Raw genomic sequence first — 24,526 nt, forward strand, 5'->3', positions numbered from 1 at the left:
TATGGCAGAGGTAGGGATGGGGAAAGAAGTAGTTACAGATTTTTGTAACAGAGGAAGCGTTACAAGTTGCACATCCCTAATCCCAAAACCTGAACTCTGAAATGCTCTAAAATCTGAATTCTTCTGAGCTCTTTACCAATCTAATGGTGTTTCATGTGTCAAATTACCTTTAGAGTATGGGTATAGGATGTTTATGAAATGTAAATGAACTTTGTTTAGTTATTCCCAAGATAACTCATATATGCAAACATTCCAGAATTTTAGAAAAATAAATCCACAAATCTGGAAACTGAAACACTTTTGGTCCCAGGCATCTCAGATAAGGATACATAACCTGTTTTTGAGTTTTGTTTTTCTCTCTTTACTAGAATGTTTATTAGGGTTCAAGCTAACGTTGCAGTTTCCTTAATATGGCCTGCTGTTTTACTTTGTGGTCCTTGAAAGCAGTACCACCTTGCTAAGAAGGTAGCAGGCTAGAGCTCAGAGGTAGAGGGCGAGCAGTTAAAATTCAGAGATGCTCTCTAGGGAAAGATTAAAAGCTTAGTAAAGTTTCTGTGTGTGCAGTAGGAATACAGTGGGTCAATACAGCTTTAGAGTGTTTGCATGTCAGAGTTCTGGATTAGTTCAGGTAGAGTCTGAGGGCCCATTCTGAATAGCTCTAGAGTCGGAAACACTTGCCGTCCCAAGCATACTTAGCCTCTGTTTAAGAAAGTAAAACATAAAGAGGAAAGAATTTGGTAAATATGCAACCTTACGTTACAGATTCCTGAAGATTGTAGGGTTTTGTTGCTTTTATCTTTGCCAATAAAAGCAAAGCTACCTTACTTTATTAATTTAATTGTATTATGTTTAAAAATGTAGTGTACCTGTTTATATAATAGTGCTGTTCCTTGATATCCAAGGAGGATTAGTGTTAATCACTGCATGAATACAAAATCCTTAGATAGTGAAGCTCTTTTAAAAGGTGGAGTAATGTTTGTGTATAACCTACACACAATAAGTCCTCTGTATATGTTATGTCATCTTGAGATTACTTAATGCTTAATCCAGTGTAAATTCTGAGCAAATACTTGTTCTACTACATTTAGAGAATAGTGACAAAACTCTAAAATTTTGAGTTCATTAAATCTGTGGGTTTTGAACATGAGTATACAGAAGGTTGACTACTCATTTTTATTTTTGTGGTAGAAGAAATGGTGGATTAGTATTTGGCGGACATAAAATTGACACTTAGTATTTGGCTGGGTATAAGATGAGCGTCTATCATAATGAGTCACTGCTTAAAATACTACTTGATTAGAAACTATGAATGAAGCCGGGTGGTGGTGGCGGCGCACGCCTTTAATCCCAGCACTCGGGAGGCAGAGGCAGGTGGATCTCTGTGAGTTCGAGACCAGCCTGGTCTACAAGTGCTAGGTCCAGGACAGGCTCCAAAACCACAAAGAAACCCTGTCTCGAAAAAGAAAAACAAAACAAAACAAAACAAAAACTATGAATGATATTTTTCTAAGGTCATTTAAAATTGTTGTACTTTATGGTTGTTACCTTGTAGTTTTCATTTTCTTTTTTGTTTTCTTTTGTTTTTTGAGACAGGGTTTCTCTGTAGCTTTGGGACCTGTCCTGGAACTCACTCTTGTAGACCAGGCTAGCCTCAAACTCACAGAGATCCTCCTATCTCTGCCTCCTGAGTGCTGGGATTAAAGGTGTGCGCCACTACCGCCCAATGGTCTTTTAAAATTGTAATCATATTTTTATTTTTGAGTTATATGGAATCATCTATGTTTGAGTTTAAAGCTCACTGTTAGCTTTTGACATTAAAGTTACTTAATCTCTGTAAAAATTTGTTTCCTCACATGAAAATGTGTATAGGACATCCTTGTTAGGGATTTAAGGATGAAAGAGTATTTTAAAATGTTGTGTAAATAGTAGAATAATATAACAATACAAATTGTTAGCACTTTGCTTTTTCTTTATTTATACCCAGAAAATAGCGTATTGGCATTGTTGCTCCTACTATCCTGCCTACCTACCCTGTGTTTTTGAAACATACCCATCAGTTAATATATGTAAATTTTGCCCATCTCATTTAGAGAGGACAAGTTCAAATTTTTATTTACAACCTTTGGCAGTACAATTCTTCAACTACAGTTTCAAAAGTTTTCTTTTACTTTACTCCAATAAATATTGAACAGTAGGAAACCCTTCTTGTTTTTCATGTTGGTATCCATCAGTGTCTGGTATTCGACATTCTATATAATTTGAATGCCAGGTAGAAAATAAGAGGAGTGGGTATATTGAACTCTTTTCTAAAAACCAAAACATTCATTAATTTAAATTGTTTTACTTTCCACTTTAAGATTTTTTGATTATTATTACCTGTAATGAATAGAACATTTTGGACTTTTTACTTGGGAGACTATGTAAAATGATGACTTAAAAATAATATTTATTTATTTATTATTTTTTCAAGACAGGGTTTCTCTGTAGCTTTGGAGCATGTCCTGGAACTTGCTCTTGTAGACCAGGCTGGCCTCAAACTCACAGAGATCTGCCTGCCTCTGCCTCCCAAGTGCTGGGATTAAAGGCTTGCGCCACCACCACCTGGCAACTTAAAAGTAATTACAAATTATTGTGGGTTGTAGAGGATGTTCATACCTCAGAGCATATGTGGAGGTCCAAGGACAGTTTGTGAGATTAGTACTCTTCTTATACCTTCACATGGCTTCCAGAGTTTTAACTCAGGTTACCAAGCTTATAGTACAAACCATCTTTGTCCACTGAGCCCCCTTGTCATCCTCCTCATCCTCATAAAAATACATTTTAAATCTCAGTTACCTAAGAAAGTATTGCAGATAAAAGTTTGCAACAAGGCCTGGAGAGATGGCTCAGAGGTTAAGAGCACTGATTGCTCTTCTAGAGGTTCTGAGTTCAATTCCCAGCACCCACATGGTAGCTCACAACATCTATAGTGAGATCTGGTGCCCTCTTCTGGCCTGTAGGCATACATGCAGTCAGAACACTATACATAATAAATAAACCTTTTTTAAAAAATTGTAACAAATAATTTTTATTGTTTTCTTATTTTTGGATGGACATACAAAGTGCTGACTTATTTTAAAAATATTTCATTCAGGTCAGTTTGTTTTACAGAATATGGGCTTGAATTTCATTTTCTGTTGCTCAGAGAGCAAATGGTACCGTCTGCTCCTTTTAACTCATTTGTTCATTTAGAGGGTGTGTGTGTGTGCGCGTTTCTCAGACCCAGGACCTTGTGCTTTGACATCCTAGTAGGCTCTATTCCTGAGCTGCATCCCTAAGCCATGGGACAGCTGCTTATAGAAACCTGTAACTTCTAGTTAAATTAACTGTAGGACATTCTTCATTTCTTTTTATTAAATTCTCCCAAATTACTAGTTTACCTTCAAAAGAAAATATTTATATTTAGTTTATTAGAGACTAGCAGAACTGTCAAACCATAATATTTAAAAGTATTTTAAAATAATTAATGATCAAAAAATGGGAAGGGAAAACTGAAGCACGCACGTATCATGACCCCTTAGCCGATTAGGATAGTAAATAATACCTAGAATTAGGAAGGCTGAGCCTACAAAATAGATTGACAGTTTGCTGAGTGTTTTATTCCACTGCCCACTCTGGTGGATTCCACGTACTATTTTACGAGGTATGTGAAAATGTTTATCATGCAGCAGGAAAGAGACATTAGAATTAATATTTGTATTGGGTTTAGTTTTTTGAGGCAGGGTTTCTTTGTGTAGCCCTTGCTTTCATGGAACTTGTTCTGTAGACCAGACTGGCCTTGAACTTTAGAGATCTGCCTGCCACTGCCTCAGAGTGCTGAGATTAAAGGCGGGTGCTACCACCTTCCGGTGAAAACTGCGTGTTTAAGACTAATTCTTACAACATTTTTTTTTTATCTAATCTGAGGCTTATTGGGAACTAGTCTGTAGCCTTGGTTCCAGGCACCGATGCCTTCAAGGAGTTTTTGCCAAAAACATTAGCATATAGCAACTAACTGCACATTTATTTATTTGCATTTTTAAGTGCATTGGTGTTTTGCCTGTATGTATGTTTGTGTGACGGTGTCAGATCCCCTGGAACTGGAGTTAGAGAAAATTGTGAGCTACCATGTGGGTGCTGGAAATTGAACCTGGATCCTCTGGAAGAGCAACCAATGCTCTCCAGCCCCTGACTGTACATTCTTGTTTCTTATACTAGAATTCTTTGTTTTAAAATATTGTTGTTGGATTTTTTTAAAGCTTTATTTTATTTATGTGTGTCTGTATGTTTGTGTCTCTGAGTGTATGCACACATGTCTGTGCACATGGAGGCCGGAAAAGAACCTCATTTTTCTGAGCTGGAGTTACTGTTGTTTGTTGGATGCTTGGTTTATGTGGGTGCTGGGATCTAAACTCTGGTCCTCATGATTGTATAGTAAGTGCTTTTAAACACTGAACCATCTCTCTAGCTCCCAAAGGTTTTTCTTTGTTTGTTTGTTAATTTAAATGCGAAGCTTATGGGCTGGAGAGATGGCTCAGTGGTTAAGAGTACCACCTGCTCTCCCAAAGGTCCTGAGTTCAATTCCCAGCAACCACATGGTGGCTCAAAACCATCTGTAATGAGATCTGGTGCCCTCTTCTGGCCTGCAGGCAGAACACTGAGAATACTGTATACATAATCAATAAATAAATCTTTTTTTTAAAAAAAAATGTGAAGCTTAGTGGTTTTGGTGTTTATTCTGAAAGTCGGTATTCATCTATTATTTCTCCTTGACTTTGTTTTTATGTTCCACTTTGAACGTTTTGCTTTTGGGGAAAATAAATATTAGGAAAGAAAGTTCTTTGTTCTGTTTTAGAATCTTATCTGTCATCTTTTTATCTCTTAGAGTTTTGAAATGCCACCACTTTTTATTTTCTGGGTTTGACTTCTGATGTGTTGTATATTAAATCTGAGAGATGATATAGTATTGTGGGGGAAATACCTCCAAATTTGACTGTAGAGATGCAGATCCCAGCTTTGATTGGCGATGCTAAAGCAAGTTACTGAAATCAGTCTTAATTTAAAGGTCTTTGAATATAATTTTTTTTCTTCAAATGGAACATTGCTCAGATTCCTAAGTTACAAAGATATCTAGAGAGTGTTTTTCTGTTACCAAGCGTTTTGTTCCAGGGCAAATTTTATATTGTTTAAAATTAAGAGAGGAAAAATAAATTGTAATATTTTGCTTCTATGCTGGCAGATATAATAGCTATCAGCCTTTCTTTCTGGGTAACATCACATACTCAGCTTCCTGAACATGATGGTCGTGTCAAACTCCAAGGAAATGGCTATATAACACAGGCACATGTGGCTATTTAAGTTATTTTTAAGACTAAGTTAAACAGTCCACTTTATCTAGTTATGGTGGCAGAAGTCTGAACTCTGAGTACCCAAGAGATCGAGGCAAGCAAATCACTGAGAGAGGCTAGCTTGAGCTACATAGTAAGTTTAAAGCTAGCCTAGATTATATAGTGATACTTTGTCTAGAGAAACCAAATAAATTTCTTCAGTTGAAATAGACACTTTTTGAGCCAGATGTGGTGGCACATACCTTGAATCTCATCACTTGGGATACAGAGGCAGGAGGATCTTTGTGAGTTTAATCCCAGCCTATTCTTAGATGGTAATGAGTTATAGGACAGCCAGGGCTATTCCATGAGACACTGTCTCAAAAAAAAAAAAAAAAAAAAAGAGAGACACTATCATTTCCCCCTTTTATTAATTTTTCAAAAAACATTTTTTTTTTAAATTATTTTTTGCATGAGTGTTTTGCCTGCATGTTTGTAAGTGCACTGAATGTGTGCCTGGTACCAGTGGAGGCCAGGAGAGGGTCCCTGCCAAGAAAAAAGCAAAATAAAAGGAGAGGAAAGGGGGAAGGGAAGGACAGAGGATGAATGGAGAGGGGACACAGGAGGAAAAGAGGCAGAGAGTGTGAGATAAGTGAACAAAGTTCTTAATACAAAATCTACGAAGTAATACTTTAGGTGTGGGGAAATAACTCAGTTGGTAAAGTGCTTGAGTGATATCAGGGAGACCTAGCATTCACTTTATATCTTTAGTAATATTTTCAGGGGCTTTATATTTACTTTCCTTCCTTTATTTCCTTCCATCCTTCCCTGTCCGTGTGTGTGTGTGTGTGTTCTGAAGATAGAACCCAGACAAGTATGAGCTACAGTCAAAGCTCTACTTCTATTTTCTTGATATTTATTGAGCAGGTATTGTAATTAGAAATTGGATTATAGTTTTTCTTATTAGTGCTCTTTTCCATGACTGAACTGTAGGTACAGTTGTATGATAATTCTCTTTTTAGACAAGCCACTGTAAAGGCTTCTTATAAAATATTTAGGCTTTGCATTTCTTCTGCTTTAGTGGGTCATATTACATGCCTGCCAGTGTCTTTCATCTTAATTAGTTAATTAGAACATTTTGTAAATGCTTCTATTCAGGTTACACTAAGCTGTACTAGACTGTGGGGGCATGAACATGAATTATACTTTGTTCTTGTCCTCAAGGATCTTGTATAATGAGGGACACATGGTAGAAATATTTTACTAGTCTATATGTATTAATCGTGTACATAATCAACAAAACTATACTTAAGCAATTATTAAAGAAGAAAAATTATATTAAAGGAAATTTCTATGACAAAACCACTTCCAAATACTTTAACTATTTTGTTAATTTATCATGATAAAAACCATATTTAGAAAATTCAAATAACGTAAGAAGGGATCCAAAGAAAAATGAGTTTCCCTCTTACTTTTCTACTTGATATTTCTAGACATTTTATTAAATCCGACTTCCCTGACTTCTCTAAAGTTTTTAATAATAATTCATGATGTTGTGTGTCAGTAGTGGCTCCAGTACTTCATGTGTTGTGTGTTGTTAGATGTGCTCCAGCTCTCTGTAGCTCTGCTCATTTCTCATCACCATCTGCTGCTGCGGCTTATTTCTCATCTTAGTGTTCTTTTAGCTCAAGCCGAATTTGTTTGTTTGTTTTTTTGATGTTTGTCATATCTCTGCTGAGATTCCTTTTTGTTACTCATCAAGACTTTTCTCTTCTTTCAGATCTTTGGATCTATGGGCCTTTGTTTGGATATATTTATAAAGAGTGCTTTGAAGTTTGCTAACCCAACATCTGGGTCCACATGAAGTCAGTTTTTATCAAATCCTTTTCCTGTCTTGTTTCTTCACATGCCACAGTTTTTAGTTGACACTTGACTATTGCAGTGTTATCATGAGAGATGTTGTTTGCTCATTAAGGGCTATTTTGCCTGAACTCAGGCAGACTGATTTCCCCTGTACTGCACAGCAGCTCTGACCAGATCTTCCCTTTTCAAGCTTTTCACTCATTGGCTTCATATCTGGGGTTGGGGGTGGGAGCAAGTTTGTGGAAGGAACTTCTTCCTGCACCTATTGCAAAGTACTTGGGCAAAGATTATAGTCAGATTTTTAAATTTACCCTTTCTGTGTCCTTTTTTGTGGGGTTAGTGGGGGATATACCCCCTTTGGTTCCAGCCTATTTGATAGTGGTCTTTGTTCTTTTGACATCCTAACCATAAAGGTTTCAGTTTTCTGCTGCGTGTGTTGTATATGATTAAGGAATACACCGAGTTAAGAAACAACAAATCTTAGATCTTCTGTCATGCAAGTTTTGATGGTAGATTCTACCTAGTGAAGATTCTTCTGTAGTGTGTATTTTATCACCAGGTTATTGGGGTTCTCCAGGGCTTCTGTCCCTTGCATGTATAATTTGGCAATCAGTCAATGATCTGAGCAAAGTTTTTGCTCAAATATTGGGTCTTTACCTCCACTTTTGGTATATCTGTTTTAAGCTCTATTTGTACTTGGTAGTGTTGAGGTTTCCTTTTCCATGTTGAGCTGGATGGCTTCCTGGTTCTCTTCACCTTATTTACAGTAAGATAGAAGACATTGAGCAGAAACTTGGAAATGAACTCAGGGTCTATTCCTTTCCTTTTCTTTTTTTATTTTTAAATATTTATTTATTTATTATGTATACAGCATTTCTTCCATGTATGTCTGCAGGCCAGAAGAGGGCACCAGACCCCACTACAGATGGTTGTGAGCCACCATATGGTTGCTGGGAATTGAACTCAGGACCTTTGGAAGAACAGTCAGTGCTCTTAACCTCTGAGCCATCTCTCCAGCCCCTATTCCTTTTTTTTTCACTGTGATTTGCTTTTGAGATTTTCTAGTGTTTTAAATAGGCTTTAATTTTTTTAAAAAATTTATGTATATGGATGTTTCGCCTGCATATCTGTCTATATATCACTTGAGTGCCTAGTGTCACAGAGGTCAGAAACGGACATTGATCCTCTGGAACTGGAGTTACAGATGCTTGTGATCCATTGGTGACATAATGGTGCTGGAAATCTAACCAGTGCTCTTAACCACTGAGCCATTTCTCCAGCCCGTTTTAAACAGCCTTTTAAAAATAATCTATTCAAGTTTAAGTTGTTTTCTGTAGAGAAGTTTACTTGGCTACATTTAGACAAAATTTCTTTTTGTTCCTAAGATTTTCATTTGTTTAAATTTGTGTGTGTGTGTGTCATGACTATATGTGTAGTATTCAAGTCCCTCAAAATCCTACAGTTCTTGATCTTTCTAAAAATGACTGTTCAGTCCCTTGTCAGTTAATTTATGAATTTTTATTACACTCCTTAAGGATATTTAAAATGGGGTAATCAAAAGGAAACTATAAATGTTTTTTAGAACCTTTTCAACTCTTTGTGATTTTTTTACATCATCTTACTTACTTTTCTATTGCTGTGATAAAACACAATGACCAAGGCAACTTATAAAGGGATGCATTTAATTGGGCTTACTATATCAGATGGTTAGAGTCCATGATGGTGAGACAAAGGCCTCATAGTGTCAGGAGTAGCTCAGAACTATATCTTGACTAAAAGAGCTATCTTTAGAAATGATGTAAGTCTTTTTGAAACCTTGAAGCCTGCCCTCGATGACACACCTCCTCCAAGGCCACATCATCCAAACTTTTCCAGACAGTTGCAGACCTAATGAGCAGGCCCAGCCTCTGCAATAGACTATTTCTAAGTTATTTAGAACATGGACTATTTCTGTTGTTTCTGTATTCTCTCAGAACTCTTTGCAGTACTCCAGTAATTGCTTTTGAAGATCCAACAGTAGTATGTTTCAGATTGCCTACTGTGGTGTGGATGGATGTTTGGGACTCAAATGCCAATTTTTGAAGGAACTTTTTAAGCTAAGCAATTTAGGTAGGGGAAATGGAAAGCTTTTAACATTTTTTTTTTAATTTCATTGAAGCAAATATGCCAAGAAGCTTACTAATAGATGATAAGGTTGGTCAGCATTTTATTAAACCAATACAAGTGACAAATCTTTACAGGGTACAAGACCATTGTCTCACAGTAGTGTGTGTGCGCGCTCCCATGCTACCCCATGCATGTGGAAGTCATACCCAGGAGCCGTCTTACTGGCCCTGTCTTTGAATTTTGTGAACAGCTCCTCATTTTCACTCCATTGAATTCAGTTAGAAATTCAGTTGAAAGAATGCTGGAGCCAGTGTCAGAGAACCTGGTTCTAGTCAGATTTACATAATTTTCTAGACAATTTGAGCAAAGTTGTATACATTTGTTTATAAAATAATTAGTTTGATGGTGGTGGTAGTGGTGTATGTTCACACACAATCCCTGTAAGTAAAATCTGATCTGTTGTCAAATGAATGTGTGATTTTTAAGATCAGAACTATTTTATATACTAAATTATTACTGTTTTTTTGGTTGTCTTTTTTTTTTTTCTCTGTAGCTTTGGAGCCTGTCCTGGAACTAGCTGTTGTAGACCATGCTGGACTCGAACTCACAGAGATCCGCCTGCCTCTGCCTCCCGAGTGCTGGGATTAAAGGCGTGTGCCATCACCGCCCGACATTATTACTGTTTTTTAAATCTGACTGCTGATCAACATTGTAAGCTGCAAAATTATCAAAATTCTGAGGTTATTTTCTGTTCTATATATGGGATTATAAGGCCAGCCATCTTGATGATTGGGAAGATTATATATTTAATATACTTTTAAAATACTTAGTTAAGCTATTATGTAAAGCTATTGAGTTTCTTTGTAACTTCGGTAGATTTAGTAGCCATAAACCTTGTATATATGGAGAAAATATTGATAGGATTCATTGATAAAGCACTTTGTAGTAATTGCACTGTAGGGAAACATTAGGATAACTTTATACAAACATTTGTCAGCAAAAATTAACTTTCTATTTAGCATCAATTTGGTTAAGGAAAAAATAACAGTATTATTTGGTCTTAAAATGCCTTGTGCCACTGGGAAATGTAGCTTAGAGGTAGAGCACTAGAATAGCCTCCATGAGGTCCTAAATTTAATCCCTGGTAGAGAAAAAGCAAAAAGATGCCTTTTAAAGCATCTTAATTTTGGCAATTAAGAAATATTCCAAGTGAAAATTTTTGTAAAATAATCATTCTATGGATTGTTTTTGCTTTAGGGGTACTGATTGATTGATGTTCGGAAATATGAAATACTTTGATAATTGTTTAAGTGTACTTATGTAAGTACTATATTAAACTGACACACAAGGGTAGCAAATTGAGCAGATGTATCAAGTGGAAAGTACCTTTAAAAGACTTCCAGCGTTTATTTTAATCTGATTTGTGACATTTTATGGTTAGCATTTGATGATCTATTTAGCACTTTACAATTATATCATAATAATCTCAAGTATATGACATTCTATGGCTGTTTTATTCTGCATGGCATAGATTTAAAGGTCAACACTACTCTTTTATGTAGGTTATGGGTGCTACATGTGTGCTCTCAGAGCAGTAGTGTGAGGAACTTGAAGTGGGATGGCAGGACGGCCTCATCCCTATGACAGTAACTCCAGCGATCCAGAGAATTGGGATCGGAAATTGCATAGTAGACCTCGTAAACTTTATAAACATTCAAGGTAGGTAGAATATATATTTCCCATATCAAAGCGCTATTCAATCTGATTATTAAAACCAATGCTTCATTGATTGTGGCAAACCATGTCAGGATGTGGCCTTGTTTATAAAGCACTGTGCATGTTTGTTTCTCCTGGAAAAGATTTTAGAGAAACGTTTCTTTTAATTTTTTTAGTATTTGTGTTTCTTTGAATACTTTTGCCTCTAGATTGTGTTAACATCTTAGTTGACTACATAATTAGGTATTATAATTTGAACAGTTTGAAATTCTGGCAAGTTAGGTTAGTTCTGATGTACTTGACACTGTAACAGAAAGTTGTTTCTTCTTTAAATATATTATGTGTGCAGATTTCAATCGACAGTTTATATGTTTGTGTCAGTACTCAGGACATCTTTAAGTGTGCAAATGTATTCTATGGGCACACTGGTGGAATGGGAACATTCATCTTTCCAGACAGACTCTGCTGGTTCATTTTGAATTTGATTCATGAAATGAAGTTGATCTCAAAAGTTCATGCTTATGTTTATGTTATTTTTTAACTTTGATTTCACACTATGTGATAAAATGAGAGCTTCATTTAGAATACTTTGTAATCTGATAATATAAGACATTAACTGGCAGTTCATAAATACCACATTGCACGGGTATGTAAGGATGTTTTCATAGAGAATTTGTTTTCTGAATATTATGTAGAGGATATTACTGGAATAAATTAGCTTACTCAAATAAGTGATTAGGTACTTTCTAACTTCTTACCTGACAAGATACATGTATTGCAGACTTTCATGTGTTGTCTTAAGTTGATTTCATTAATTTGCAAGTACATGCTGCACAGTGTAAATATTTTTTGTTTTGTTTTATTCTTTGTGTATATGTCCTTCAAGTAGGACTCACATTTATTTCCTAGATAATTATCTTGTCCTTATTTTGGAGGCTTTAATGATATGAGTTTTATCATTGTATGGGACTGTAGTTGTATGTATCATAGTGCATGTGTCTATTTCAAGTGAATTTTGTGTTATGCTTTTTAATTCTTGATATGTTTCTGCTGGTGTGCAATAGTGCATTATTTAATCAAGATGTGAGAAGGGTACAAATGTCATTGTTTGTTTTTAGAAAGGGTCATGCATTCAGAGGTAAAATTTTGTAGTAGTGATGTTTTCATTTCAGTAACCTCTCTATTATATCCTGAATGGCTGTGTTTTAAACTTTTTGTGGTGCTGAGGATTGAGCATAGAGCTTTGTGCATGCTAACAAAGTACTTTGCTACAAAGAATTTTGTTAGCAACTTTTTGATGCTGTTTTGGGGTAAGCAGTAATAGTATATAGGGTTGTTTGAATGTAAGATATTAAAGTGAAAAAATAATAAGGCAAGACAGTGTATTGGCAGCACCTAGGAGGCAGAAGCAGGCAGAGCTCTGTAACTTCAAGACCATTCAAGGCTACAAACTGAGACTCATTTTGAGGGGCAGGGGGAGAAAGTGGAAGAAGAAGAAATTGGTTTAAATTTCTTTTAAGCTAGGTGTGGTAGTACAGCTTAAGCTCTAGTATTTGGTAGGTGAAGTTGGGAGGATCAGAAGTTCAAGGTCAACCGGGCTACTTGAAACCCTGTCTCAAGTCAGCAAAATGTTAGTGGGGACTAGGGAGAAGACCAAAGTTCAATCTCAGCACCTACATTTGGCAGCTTAGAACTACCTTCAGTTCTAGTTCCAGGGGATCCCTGTGCCTTGAGGCCTATAGGGCACCTGCATGTGCATAACATAAACTTAGACAGACATACATGCATACACATAAATAATTATTTTAATATTATGGGAAACCTTTTGAGTGGATTTATACTAAGACTGATTTATATTAAGCTCAAATAAAAACAGCTTACTTTTAGAAATTGCTCATCCTGTATTTTAACAATTTCACTTAAAACACTCTAAGAGAAAAAAAAGGGGCTGTTTAACAACAACAAAAGAGAAAAACCTGCCTTCAGTTCAGGAGGGCACTCAAAGGGTGCCAGGGTGCTTGTGGGCACTGCTGTGGAGTACTTAGATCCATATATAGGCTAATTAGAAAATTGTAGGACACATAAATCATCGCACTGACTTGTAAAATGAAGTTCAGAGAAAGGGTCATTGTCAGCTTGAGTTAGAGGAAAATAAGATGAGCTAGTCCTGAGGCGCTTACAGTATTAGAGTAAGGATGGGTATATCTGTCAGGACCTTCAGGAGATTACCTTACCCAGATCTGAGGGCACAGCTTTGGATAGTATCACTGTTTCCGTTAGGTAGCTGAAAAAAATGAGGTTAATAGTCTTGCCCAAGCATGTGATCACAAAGCTCTAATTTATAGACGTTATTCTCATCCATTTTCTTTTTAAATTTTAAATAATGTATTGTTACAGATAGATGAGGTATGATGAACTCATTTCCTATCCCCCAGACTGGTTACTAATTCATGTCTGATATGTTCAGACTCTGTATTTCCTCCTGTTCACCACCACTCCCTACCCCCTTTTCATTCTCAAGTATTTTGACATTTGAGTAAATCCCCCCCCCCCTTTTTAAGAGGTTTTGTTGTTGGTGGTAGTAGTGGTGGTGGTAGTTTTGGTACTTAAATCCAGAGGAAAGAGGTACCTCATGCATCATAGTTGCTTAAGAATATTAGGGTCAGAGTCCTCTAATTTGTTTGACTTTCCCCTCAGGTTCACAAGATGAATGTGTAGCATTAACCATTATCTTTACCTTCTAGATAAAGGGGAATGAGAATATTTGGGGGAATTTCTAATAAGTATCTGCTTATAAATGATATCACTATCTCTAGATCAGGGAGACGGAGAATAAGGAAATACAGTTTTTAATTTAGGTCTGTTGTTGCCTTAAGCAAGACTGGCAATTTATAAATACTAAAATGGATTTTGTAAATAGTAAATAATTTTCTTCATTTAATTTTAGTAGATAAATTATTTTTTTATTTTAGTAGATAAGTTATTTTTTTAAATGTGCTATTTTATGTGTATTTTTAAATAACCTTATGTTTTTAGTATTTTTACTTTAATGCCCCCCCACCTTCTTTACTCTCAATGATCAAATAAGTGTGGATTTATAAAAGTAATAGTAGTTACCTTCTATGTGTACTGACTTTGGTTAATAATTAAGGGCTTGGTATAGGAGTCATGATTTCTAGGTAATACAATTTTTTTATTTTTGAGATTATCAGATTATCATTTAATTAAAACATTTCTCCTTTTCCTTTCCTGCCTTCAAGCCCTCCCACAAATCTCTCCCCAATTTCCTTCAAGTCCATGCCCCTTATTTTCACCAGTTTTTATTGCATGCATATGTATATATATAAATAATTCTAATTCCCTCTGTTTTTTGAATGCAGGTTTTCTATGATGAACCTAGAATTTGTGTACAAATAAATTAGGTTAAAACCAGTGAGCTTTGCTTCTGTGTTACATACATATATGCTATATGTAGCTAGTATAGGTAATGTGTATGTAGAGGAACTTTCTAGCTTGCTGAAGTCGATAACAGTGATTTCAGTTGAAGCATACTTGGCCTGAAATGTGATGACTTTTCTTTAAATTACAAATTAGAGGGCTTTTTTTTTTTTACTTTTTTTAAAAAAAGAAAACTAACACCTCTTTTGTAAAATGTTAAAATGTCTGACTAAAAAAACACAGTAAAGGCTCTTGAATTTGATAGAATATGACTATGTAAAAACTGCTCTCTGCAGTCTGCTCAGGTTTCTAAAGATAAATGCATATATCCAATATCAGACTTTGCAAGGTTTCATTTCCACACAGAAGCACACATGCTTTTTTTTTTTTGGAGACTACATGTAAAACATGCTTTTCCGTTCCCCTTTAGAATAGTTAGAATAGGAAAGTTTAGTTCTCAACAGAATAGTTGTGGGTGGATTCTTAGGCTGCAGGTATTTTCCTTGTGGCTTTAAAGAGCTCGCTGTCTACAACAGATACACTGATACTGGAAGGATGGAGTTATCTGCATCCTAGTTCTAAAACCTGGCAAGCCATCAGAGCTAGAATTAGCTTTACAGATGGCATTTGGCAATAGATCTACATATCTCTAAGCCCTCCGCTCCTGCGTTTTCTTCCACCTGCCTATCAATTACAATAGCCAATCACTGTTCAGGAATGGAGAAGTGGGATGATCACTGCTCACACGATGCTGTTTGGTTAGAAACGTCAGTGCTGCACAACCCACGGCTGAGTCAGTGTCTGTGAGAAAATGAGCTGAATTAATATTTAGAGGGGGTTGATTCTCTGAACATTTAAAGCTTAAATAGCTGCAGCAGCAGGATTACACAGTAGAGGGGAGAAAGCTAAAGGAAGTCTGTGGACAGGTGAGGTAGGAGGAGACTGGAAGATTTTCTGATTGTTCAGAAGAATCTTGAGGATGATGGAAATACCAGATGAACTAAAGTTTCCTAGTAATGCCCAAGGATGCTGACCTGGCTTTCAATGCTGCATTGTTTGAAAAAGCAGAGTCCCTTTACACTCTGATTTTAAATTTTTTCTCTTGTTTTTGTGTGTCTACCCTGGCATGTACTAAAGGAAGGTGTGTATTCATTTTTTACATGCTATCTCTGGATTATAACTATATACAAGAATGAATATAAGAGAGGTAGAGAGAGAAATTTTAGCCTTTGTTTCATAATAGTCATTTACATTTCTAAATGTAAAAGACCATTCTTTTAATTTGAGTTTAATGGCACATTTAAAATAAATGGAGTATGTTATTGTTTTCATAGGTTTGGTGCTTTGTTATTTCGTGTAACCTGAGAATGCATTATATTTAGTATTATATTTTATGAATGCAAAACTTAACTAAGGAAACAAATTTTGAAGCATTTTGATACATTGGAAATAAAATTCAAGATAAAAAATTAAATAATTACCTGAAAATGGAGTTAAGGAGATTTTTTTCTTTGAAATGAATTAGAGATGAATGGAATTGTTTATATGTAGTAATTTTTTTACAAGACTGAATTTGTTTGAATGGGGAAGCCCTGTGGCTGGACGACTGTCTAGTCTACAGGATGCAAGCAGAAGATCTAAATGCTGCTACTGAGAAAGAATTGCCAGGCATGATCTTTGTGTTACTGTAATTTAATGTTAAACCTGATAAAAAAAAATTGTAAACCAGGATAATTGCTCTTGGTGTGATATTTTAAATCTTTACAGGTGACAATGCTTACTTGTTAGGAAATTTTAGCACAATTTAATTTCCTCTGTCTTTATTACCAGTTATTTTGTAGGGATTTTTGGTATATTTGGTGTATTAAAATTACTTTATTCTAATGTAAGTAATTATAACATCTTTGCCTTATTTCAGTATCCATTATTATTCCCCTGCCTAGTCTCAAAAAATATGATCATTCAGTTATATCTGTCTATATATGTGTGTGCATGTATATATTACTATATATTATATATTTTTATTGATTATATGTGATATATATGCATATATAATAAATTTTATATTGGAGGTCTTAGGCCTAGAAATGATTTTTATAAGCTTGTTACCATAATAAAATTATAAAAGGAGAACTTCAGGCTGAATCTTCTTACCTTACACTTTGTGGAATATTTTTCTCTGGTTCTGCTTGTTCTTTTCTGGTAATAATTCTTGTCCTATTATGAAAGTGATACATATTGATTACATCAATTTGATAAGCACTGAAAAGCATATAGAAGAAATGTTACTTTTCTAGTAAAAGAAAATAACATTAGACATTGCATCTTTAACCAAATATGAATATATATCATACATGTATATTTTAAATGACTTCCAGATACTATTAAATGTTCTGTTATATAAGATATATTCTAAAAATTATGACCATCTGTCATGGTCACCTATAGCATAGTTGTGTTACACAGTGCCATTTAATTAATTGTAGTTCTTCTGAAATTTGACCAGAGACATTATTAACATGGTTTCATTTTATATTTTTCAAAAAGGAGGACTGTTTTAAGGAGTTAAGTAAAAATGTAATTTTTATTTTATTTTTTCTAACAATAAAAAGATCCTTGATATGATTTCACCTTGAGCTCATTAAAGATATGCACAGTGTTTTAAATGAAACAGATAGTTGTATTTTTTTAAAAGTCCATTTAAAATCAGGAAGATTGGGGTTCAAATGAGATGAGACATTAGAAAATGGGAACACTGTCCAGAAAGGTCTGTGTGTGACATTTCATGAAAGAAGGTAGGTTCAGGGCGGTGCAGTACTAGTGTGTGACAGTGAAGGTTTAGAAGCTCTCAGAGAGGAAGAACCCTAGAAACACTAGTAACAAACACGAGAACAAGCTTGTTAGTGACACAGAAGCCGGAGAATGGTGCAGATGACCCAAGGAGGGAGCTGCAGTCAATCAACATCTTCTACTTATTAGTAATTCTTGTGATCTTTGAAGATTTATAAGAGCATAAGAACTGCTGAAAGATTCTGTGTCTGCTTTTGAAGCAGCCACAACATTTTGGAACAGAAACGAGAAGGATAATATAGGACTAACTAACTAAAAGGCCAGATGAGAATGAAATGCAGTTGCAGTTAGCATTCCATGTGCCCTTGGAATATGTTTGAACCTTTTTTTTTTTTAATGTAAGGTAGGCAAGGGGACTAAATGTAAGGAATTCCAAGGATATCAAAGATATTTGTAAGGTCTGTTAGTCACTACTGTGTGGTTTGAGTGTTGTGCATGAGAAGATGCTGAGGGTGGCTGTTAATACATGACACAAAACAATGTAGGATGGCTGCTTCCGTCCCTGTTCTCTCCCCACCTTTCTCAGTTATTGGTGGCGCATGCCTTTAATCCCAGCACTCGGGAGGCAGAGGCAGGCGGATCTCTGTGAGTTCGAGGCCAGCCTGGTCTGCAGAGTAGTTCCAGGATGGGCTCCAAAGCCACAGAGAAACCCTGTCTCAAAAAACAAAAACAAACAAACAAAAAAAAGGATAAGAAGTACTTTCAGATACTTGAAAAATTTTAGTTTGATAAAGAAATTAAGCCGGGCGTGTTTTTGCATGCCTTTAATTCCAGCTCTCGGGAGACAGAGGCAGGCGGATCTCTGTGAATTTGAGACCAGGCTGGTCTACCCAAGCTTCCTGGACAGTTAGGGCTACATAGAGAAACCCTGTCTCAAACAAACAAACAAACAAACAAACAAAACAAAACAACAGGAAAGAAATTAAGTTTGGTTTGAGTCAGGCTTTCTTGAGGCTAGCAGCATGAACTCCTGAAATTGTTTGCATATCTCAGACCTTGAACTTAATTAATTATGGTTTCAGACAACTAGTAGATAAAGTAATTAGATTATTAGATGTATACTGAAATTTCAGCTAGACTTCACAAACATTATTAAGATATACCAAGGTATGAGTTTGTTAGTTTATTCATTTGTTTGTTTTTGTCAGCATGACACAGGCTATTGTTGTCCGGGAAAAGGAACCTCAGTTGAGGAATTGCCTCTGTTATAGCTGGTAGGCAAGTCTGTGAGGACATCTTTTGATTAGTGATTGATGTGGAAGGACCCAGTTCACTGTAACATGGGTTGCATAGGGAAGGCAAACTGAACAAGCCACAGGGAGCCAGACAGCAAGCAGCATTTCATCCTGGCTTCTGTTTTGGTTCCTGTCTTCCAATATTTTTCTGGCCTTAAGTTACTGCCCCAACTTCCTTAGTGATGAACTGTGATCAAAATATATAGGCCAAATAAATTATTCTCTCTATGCTTTGATCATGTTGTTTTTTTATCACATCACATTTCTTAGTTAGAAATCTAACAAAGACAGACATATTTAAAATTAAGTAAGATAACTCCTCAGAGTATAATTACTGTTGTGTACTTGTGCCAGGTCTCTCTGCTAGATATGGTTACCGTCTATAAATGAATACCAGTCACACTGCAGATACTGTTTTTCGTCTTAACAGTTTTCTGACATGAATGCTACTATGTCAGGGGCTTCTGAAGTTTTGTTGTGTTAGTTCTATTCCCTTCTTCTTTCTTAGGAACCTGCATATTGCATGAAAACTGACTTCTTTGTTTGATTTTCTTTTCACTTTTTTTTTCTCTTTTGAGGGTATTACAGATATTTTCTTTCTCTGCTGTAATCTTTTAGAAATTGTTATTTTTTTGTGGTGGTTTGAATGAGAATTGCCCCCATACGCTCATATTTAAACGTGTGTTCTACAGTTGATGGGACTGTTAGGGAAAGACTAGGAAGTGTGGCCTCATTGGAGGTGTGTCACTGGATGGGCCTTGAGATTTCAAAAGCCCACGCCATCCTCTCTTTCTTTCTGCCTGGATCAGTTGTAAGCTATTAGCTACTGCTTCAGCACCATGAATGTATGCTGGCTGACATGTTCTCCCACCATGACGGTCACAGACTCTAACCCTTTTAAAACCTGAGCTCCAATTAAATGCTTTCTATCGTAAGCTGCCTTGTTCATGGTGTTTGGCACGACAGTAGAAAACTTACCAAGACAATTCTGAATTGTAAGAGTTCATTATTATTCTTTAATATATGATTTCCCCACCACCACGATGAGGATACAGAACTGTGACATCATCACTGAAAAATTTACCAACTCTACCTTTGTCAAGCCATGAGTTGTTTCTACATCATTATCGTTTTATTTTATTTATTTTTTAAATATTTATTTATTTATTTATTATGTATGCAATGTTCTGTCTGTGTGTATGCCTGCAGGCCAGAAGAGGGCACCAGACCTCATTACAGGTGGTTGTGAGCCACCATGTGGTTGCTGGGGATTGAACTCGGGACATCTGGAAGAGCAGGCAGTGCTCTTAACCACTGAGCCATCTCTCCAGCCCCCATCATTATCATTTTAAAGCCATTTACTAAGTACAGTCAGATAAACTTTTGGTTCTTTGTTTCTTCATACAACATAATGCACTTGAGATTCATTCACAAAGTTAGGCTTATTAGTAGTTTATTATACCTTTTTATTTAAGAGTGATAGCCCATAGTGTGGCTGTACCCTGGCATATTATCTCTTCAGGAAACGTCATGGTTAGTGTCATAAATCTCAAAGCAGTGTTTAGAGCTGGATTTTTTTATTTTTTGGTGTTTTTGACACAAGGTTTCTCTGTAGCTTTGGAGCCTATCCTGGAACTAGCTCTTGTACGGGCTGGCCTCAAACTCACAGAGGTCTGCCTGCCTCCGCCTCCCCAGTGCTGGTTTAAAGGCATGTGCCACCACCACCCGGCTAGAGTTAGATTTTTAAAACATTATGCATGACTTTTATATGACAGTTCTATTGTAGGAATTTATGGTTTTATTATACAAAACTGAGCCATTTGTAATTAAGTAATAAGTATTGCATAAAGAAATAAGCAGCATTGTAAGGTAAAGTTGTAAAATTTTAAATGCAGGTAGATATTTTGGTTGACTTTATTTAAAGTTGGTTTATTTACATAACAAGAGGTAGTAGAAGTTAATGGTCCCTTATTGATAAAACATTGTGATGTGGAAGAGTTCGTGATTGAGGAATCCGATGTAGGTGTTTGTAATAGCTTTATTGGATAGTGTTGGTCTGTGAGCTCTATAGTTAATGGTCAGTTGGTCTTGTAGCTATTTTTAATCTGTTGTTGGTTTCTGAGACCATAAACTATACAGCTGTGTGTAAGAGTCTGTGTCGGCTGGTGGGGAAAACTTTCGTGTGAGCCAGCGAGAAAGCTATGGAAGGAAAAGACTATTACGAAAAGAAAAACTGAATTGAAATTCGTTATGTATAATGAGCGTGGCTCAGCACTGGTTTCCTGGTATGGTAGTCTCAAGCATGTTGTGTGGCCAAAAAGCCGATGTTGGTGTACAGTTTGATAAAGTTAGATATTTTATACACCGAAAAGCCTCAACCACCATGAGTGTAATGTTGTATTTTTACAAAAGTTTCCCGAGTCCCCTTTTCTCAGTTGCTGCCCTTTATGTTCGTGCATCCTCCAAGCTGTCTTCTAACTCTACCCATTGTCTGTATTTCCTAGAATTTTATGTATTTTATTGTGTCTGCCTCTTTGAGTTGACATAGTTGTTTTGAGAATCACTCCTTCTATGAGTTGTATAACTTGTGAGTTTAATGAGTCTTATCATCTGTAGGAATATACCACAAAAGTTTGCCTACCTGCTCACAGACATTCAGTAGTTTCCAATTTTGAGTGGTTATATATAAAACTTAGAAAAATATTTGTATATGCAAGTTAAATTTTTTATTGATATTTATTGAGCTCTACATTTTTCTCTGCTCCCCTCCTTGCCTCTCCCATCCCTCTTCAACCCTCCCCCAAGGTCCCCATGCTCCCAATTTACTCAGGAGATCTTGTCTTTTTCTACTTCCCATGTAGATTAGATCTATGTGAGTCTCTCTTAGTGTCCTCATTGTTGTCTATGTTCTCTGGGATTGTGGTTTGTAGGCTGGCTTTCTTTGCTTTATCTTTAAAAACTACCTATGAGTGAGTACATGTGATAATTGTCTTTCTGTGTCTGGGTTACTTCATTCAAAATGATGTTTTCTATCTCCATCCATTTTCCTGCAAAATTCAAGATATCGTTATTTTTTTTCTGCTGTGTATACTCCATTGTGTAAATGTGCCACATTTTCCTTATCTATTCTTAGGTCGAGGGGCATTTAGGTTGTTTCCAGGTTCTGGCTATGACAAACAAAGCTGCTATGAACATGGTTGAGCACATGTCCTTGTGGCACGATTGAGCATCCTTTGGATATATACCCAAAAGTGGTATTACTGGGTCTTGAGGAAGGTTGTTTCCTAATTTTCTGAGAAATCGCCACAATGACATCCAAAGGGGTTGTACCAGCTTGCATTCCCACCAGCAATGCAGAAGTGTTCCCTTTACCCCACAACCTCACAACCTCTCCAGCATAAGTTGTCATCAGTGTTTTTGATCTTGGCCATTCTTACAGGTGTAAGATGGAATCTCAGAGTTGTTTTGATTTGCATTTCTCTGATGACTAAGGATGTTGAACATTTCCTTAAGTGTCTTTCAGCCATTTTAGATTCCTCTGTTGAGAGTTCTCTGTTTAGGTCTGTACTCCATTTTTTTTTTTTTTAATGGATTATGGTGAACAATTTCTTGAGTTTTGTTTTTTTTTTTTTTTTTTTTTTTTTTTTTTATATTTTGGAGATCAGACCTCTGTCTGATGTGGGATTAGTGAAGAAGCTCTTTTCCCATTCTGTAGGCTGTTGTTTTGTCTTGTTGACCATGTCCTTTGCTTTAAAGAAGCTTTTCAGTTTCAGGAGTTCCCATTTATTGTTTCTCTCAGTGTCTGTGCTGCTGGGGTTATATTTAGGAAGTGGTCTCCTGTGCCAATGCGTTCAAGCGTATTTTCCACTTTCTCTTCTATAAGGTTCAGTGTGGCCAGCTTTATGTTGAGGTATTTGATCCATTTGGACTTAAGTTTTGTGCATGGTGATAGATATGGGTCTATTTTCATTCTTCTACATGTTGATATCCAGTTATGCCAGAACCACTTGTTAAATATGTTTTCTTTTTTCCATTTGATATTTTTTGTTTCTTTGTCAAAAATCAGGTGTTCGAAGATGTGTGGATTGATATCCGGGTCTTCTATTCGGTTCCATTGGTCCTCCTGTCTGTTCTTATGTCAACACCAGGCTGTTTTCAGCATTGTAGTTCTGTAGTAGAGTTTGAAGTCAGGGATTGTGATGCCTCCAGAAGTTCTTTTATTGTACAGGATTGTTTTGACTATATGAAGTTGAGTACCATTCTTTCGAGGTCTTTGAAGAATTTTGCTGTAATTTGGATGGGCATTACGTTGAATCTGTTAGTGAAGTATAATTTTATATACTTCATTTTATCTATATTTGTATTTTTTCTGTTATTTTGGAAGTTTAATATATGTATAAGTCCTTTAGAACCCAGAATTATTTTCTCTTATCAGTGCCTTTTTGTTGTTCTTTAATGGTGATTTTTGAAGAGCAAAATTTTTTATTTTAATGGTCAATTATCACTTTATTCTTATAAAGATATTGCTTTTTATTTCTAAAGTTTTATGTTTATGTATGTGATCCATTTTGAGTTAACTCTTGTGTATAATGTGAGCTACTGACCAGACCAGAATCCTGTTGCTCTTTCCAGTTCTAGAAGTCAAATGTCCATTGCTTATCTTTTCCAGTACCATTTGATAAAATATACTTTCTTCCTTTATTACTTTTGAATGCTGTTGAAATTGTCTATATAAATGTATGTAGGTTCTTTTCTGGTCGATTATTTTGCTTGTCTGTCATGATGCCTATACTACATTGTATTCATAAGTGTGATTTTATTTATTTATTTATTTATTTATTTGTTTGTTTGTTTGTTTTTTTAATTATTTATTTATTTATTATGTATACAGTATTCTCAGTATTCTATCTGCGTGTATGCCTACAGGCCAGAAGAGGGCACCAGATCTCATTACAGATGGTTGTGAGCCACCATGCGGTTGCTGGGAATTGAATTCAGAACCTTTGGAAGAGCAGGCAAAGCTCTTAATCACTGAGCCATCTCTCCAGCCCCCCACTGTGATTTTTACAAATAAGTCTTGGAGTCAAGTTGTCAATCTTATAACTCTCCTTTTTTTATTAGTGATTTAAATCATTCTAGTCACTTTGCATTCCCTGTGTGCACTCAGGATCAAGTCCAGAACCTTACGCATGTCAAACAGGCATGCCATTGAACTCTACCCCCTTTTTCCTCCTTACAGATTTCAAAATAGTTTGTCTCTTTTCAAATAACTACTTGGCTTAATGGGACTGGAGCAATGATTCAGTTAAGAACACTGGCTGCTCTTCCACAGGACCTGAGTTCAGTTCCCAGCACCCACATGGCCGCTCACAACCGTCTGTAACTCCAGTTCCAAGGGATCCAGTCTCCTCTGGCCTCCAGGGGCACCAGGCATGCATATGGTATATAGACATACATGCAGGCAAAATACCCATACACATAAAATTAAAAAACAAAACACTGTATGGTATTTTAATTGGAATTGTTTGTATCCCTGGGGTCAGCATACAAAGAAGTAACAGTATTAAGTCTTCTGATTCATGAAAGTATGTCATGTTTTGAATGTTTGAATGAATAAATTGCTTTCTAAAATTTTCAATTTTAGAATGCTTTTTTTTGTATATAGGAATAGACTTGATTTTAAAATAGAGATCTAGTATTTTGCACCTGTGCTCAGCTCATTTGGTTGAGATAGCATTTGAGTAAGATCTACTCTAGATGATCATGTGGTCTTGAGGATAAAGATGGATTACCACTTTACCATTCTGAATGCTTTCTACATGAGATAATCAGTTTCTAAAGAGACCGTGTCTTTTTGGCTCTCAGTTTCAGAGGTTCAGTGCACACTCCCTGGCCCTGTTGTGCTGCGTCTGTGGCAGCATTGCATGTTTCCATAGTGCACGGTGAGAGAGAGACTCCTTACACATGATGCCA

The 24,526-nt window shown here is 36.1% G+C and overlaps 1 protein-coding gene across 5 annotated transcripts in view; it reads left to right on the plus strand.

Moving 5' to 3' along the window:
* The window catches only part of Btbd10 (BTB domain containing 10), a 54,528-nt gene that overhangs the window by 4,034 nt on the left and 25,968 nt on the right, over nt 1-24,526 (plus strand). For 2 of the 5 annotated variants that reach the window (XM_057779853.1, XM_057779854.1), the window contains one exon: nt 10,877-11,033. The exons of 2 other annotated variants lie outside the window; for them this stretch is intronic. In XM_057779853.1, the coding sequence (XP_057635836.1) occupies nt 10,933-11,033 (101 nt within the window). In that variant the 5' untranslated portion in view covers nt 10,877-10,932. Of the gene's footprint in view, nt 1-10,876; nt 11,034-15,299; nt 15,610-24,526 lie in introns of those variants that run through there. One more of the 5 variants, XM_057779852.1, reaches the window with a different exon arrangement.

Source organism: Chionomys nivalis, chromosome 8 (genome assembly GCF_950005125.1).
Source record: "Chionomys nivalis chromosome 8, mChiNiv1.1, whole genome shotgun sequence".
Lineage (NCBI taxonomy): Eukaryota > Metazoa > Chordata > Mammalia > Rodentia > Cricetidae > Chionomys > Chionomys nivalis.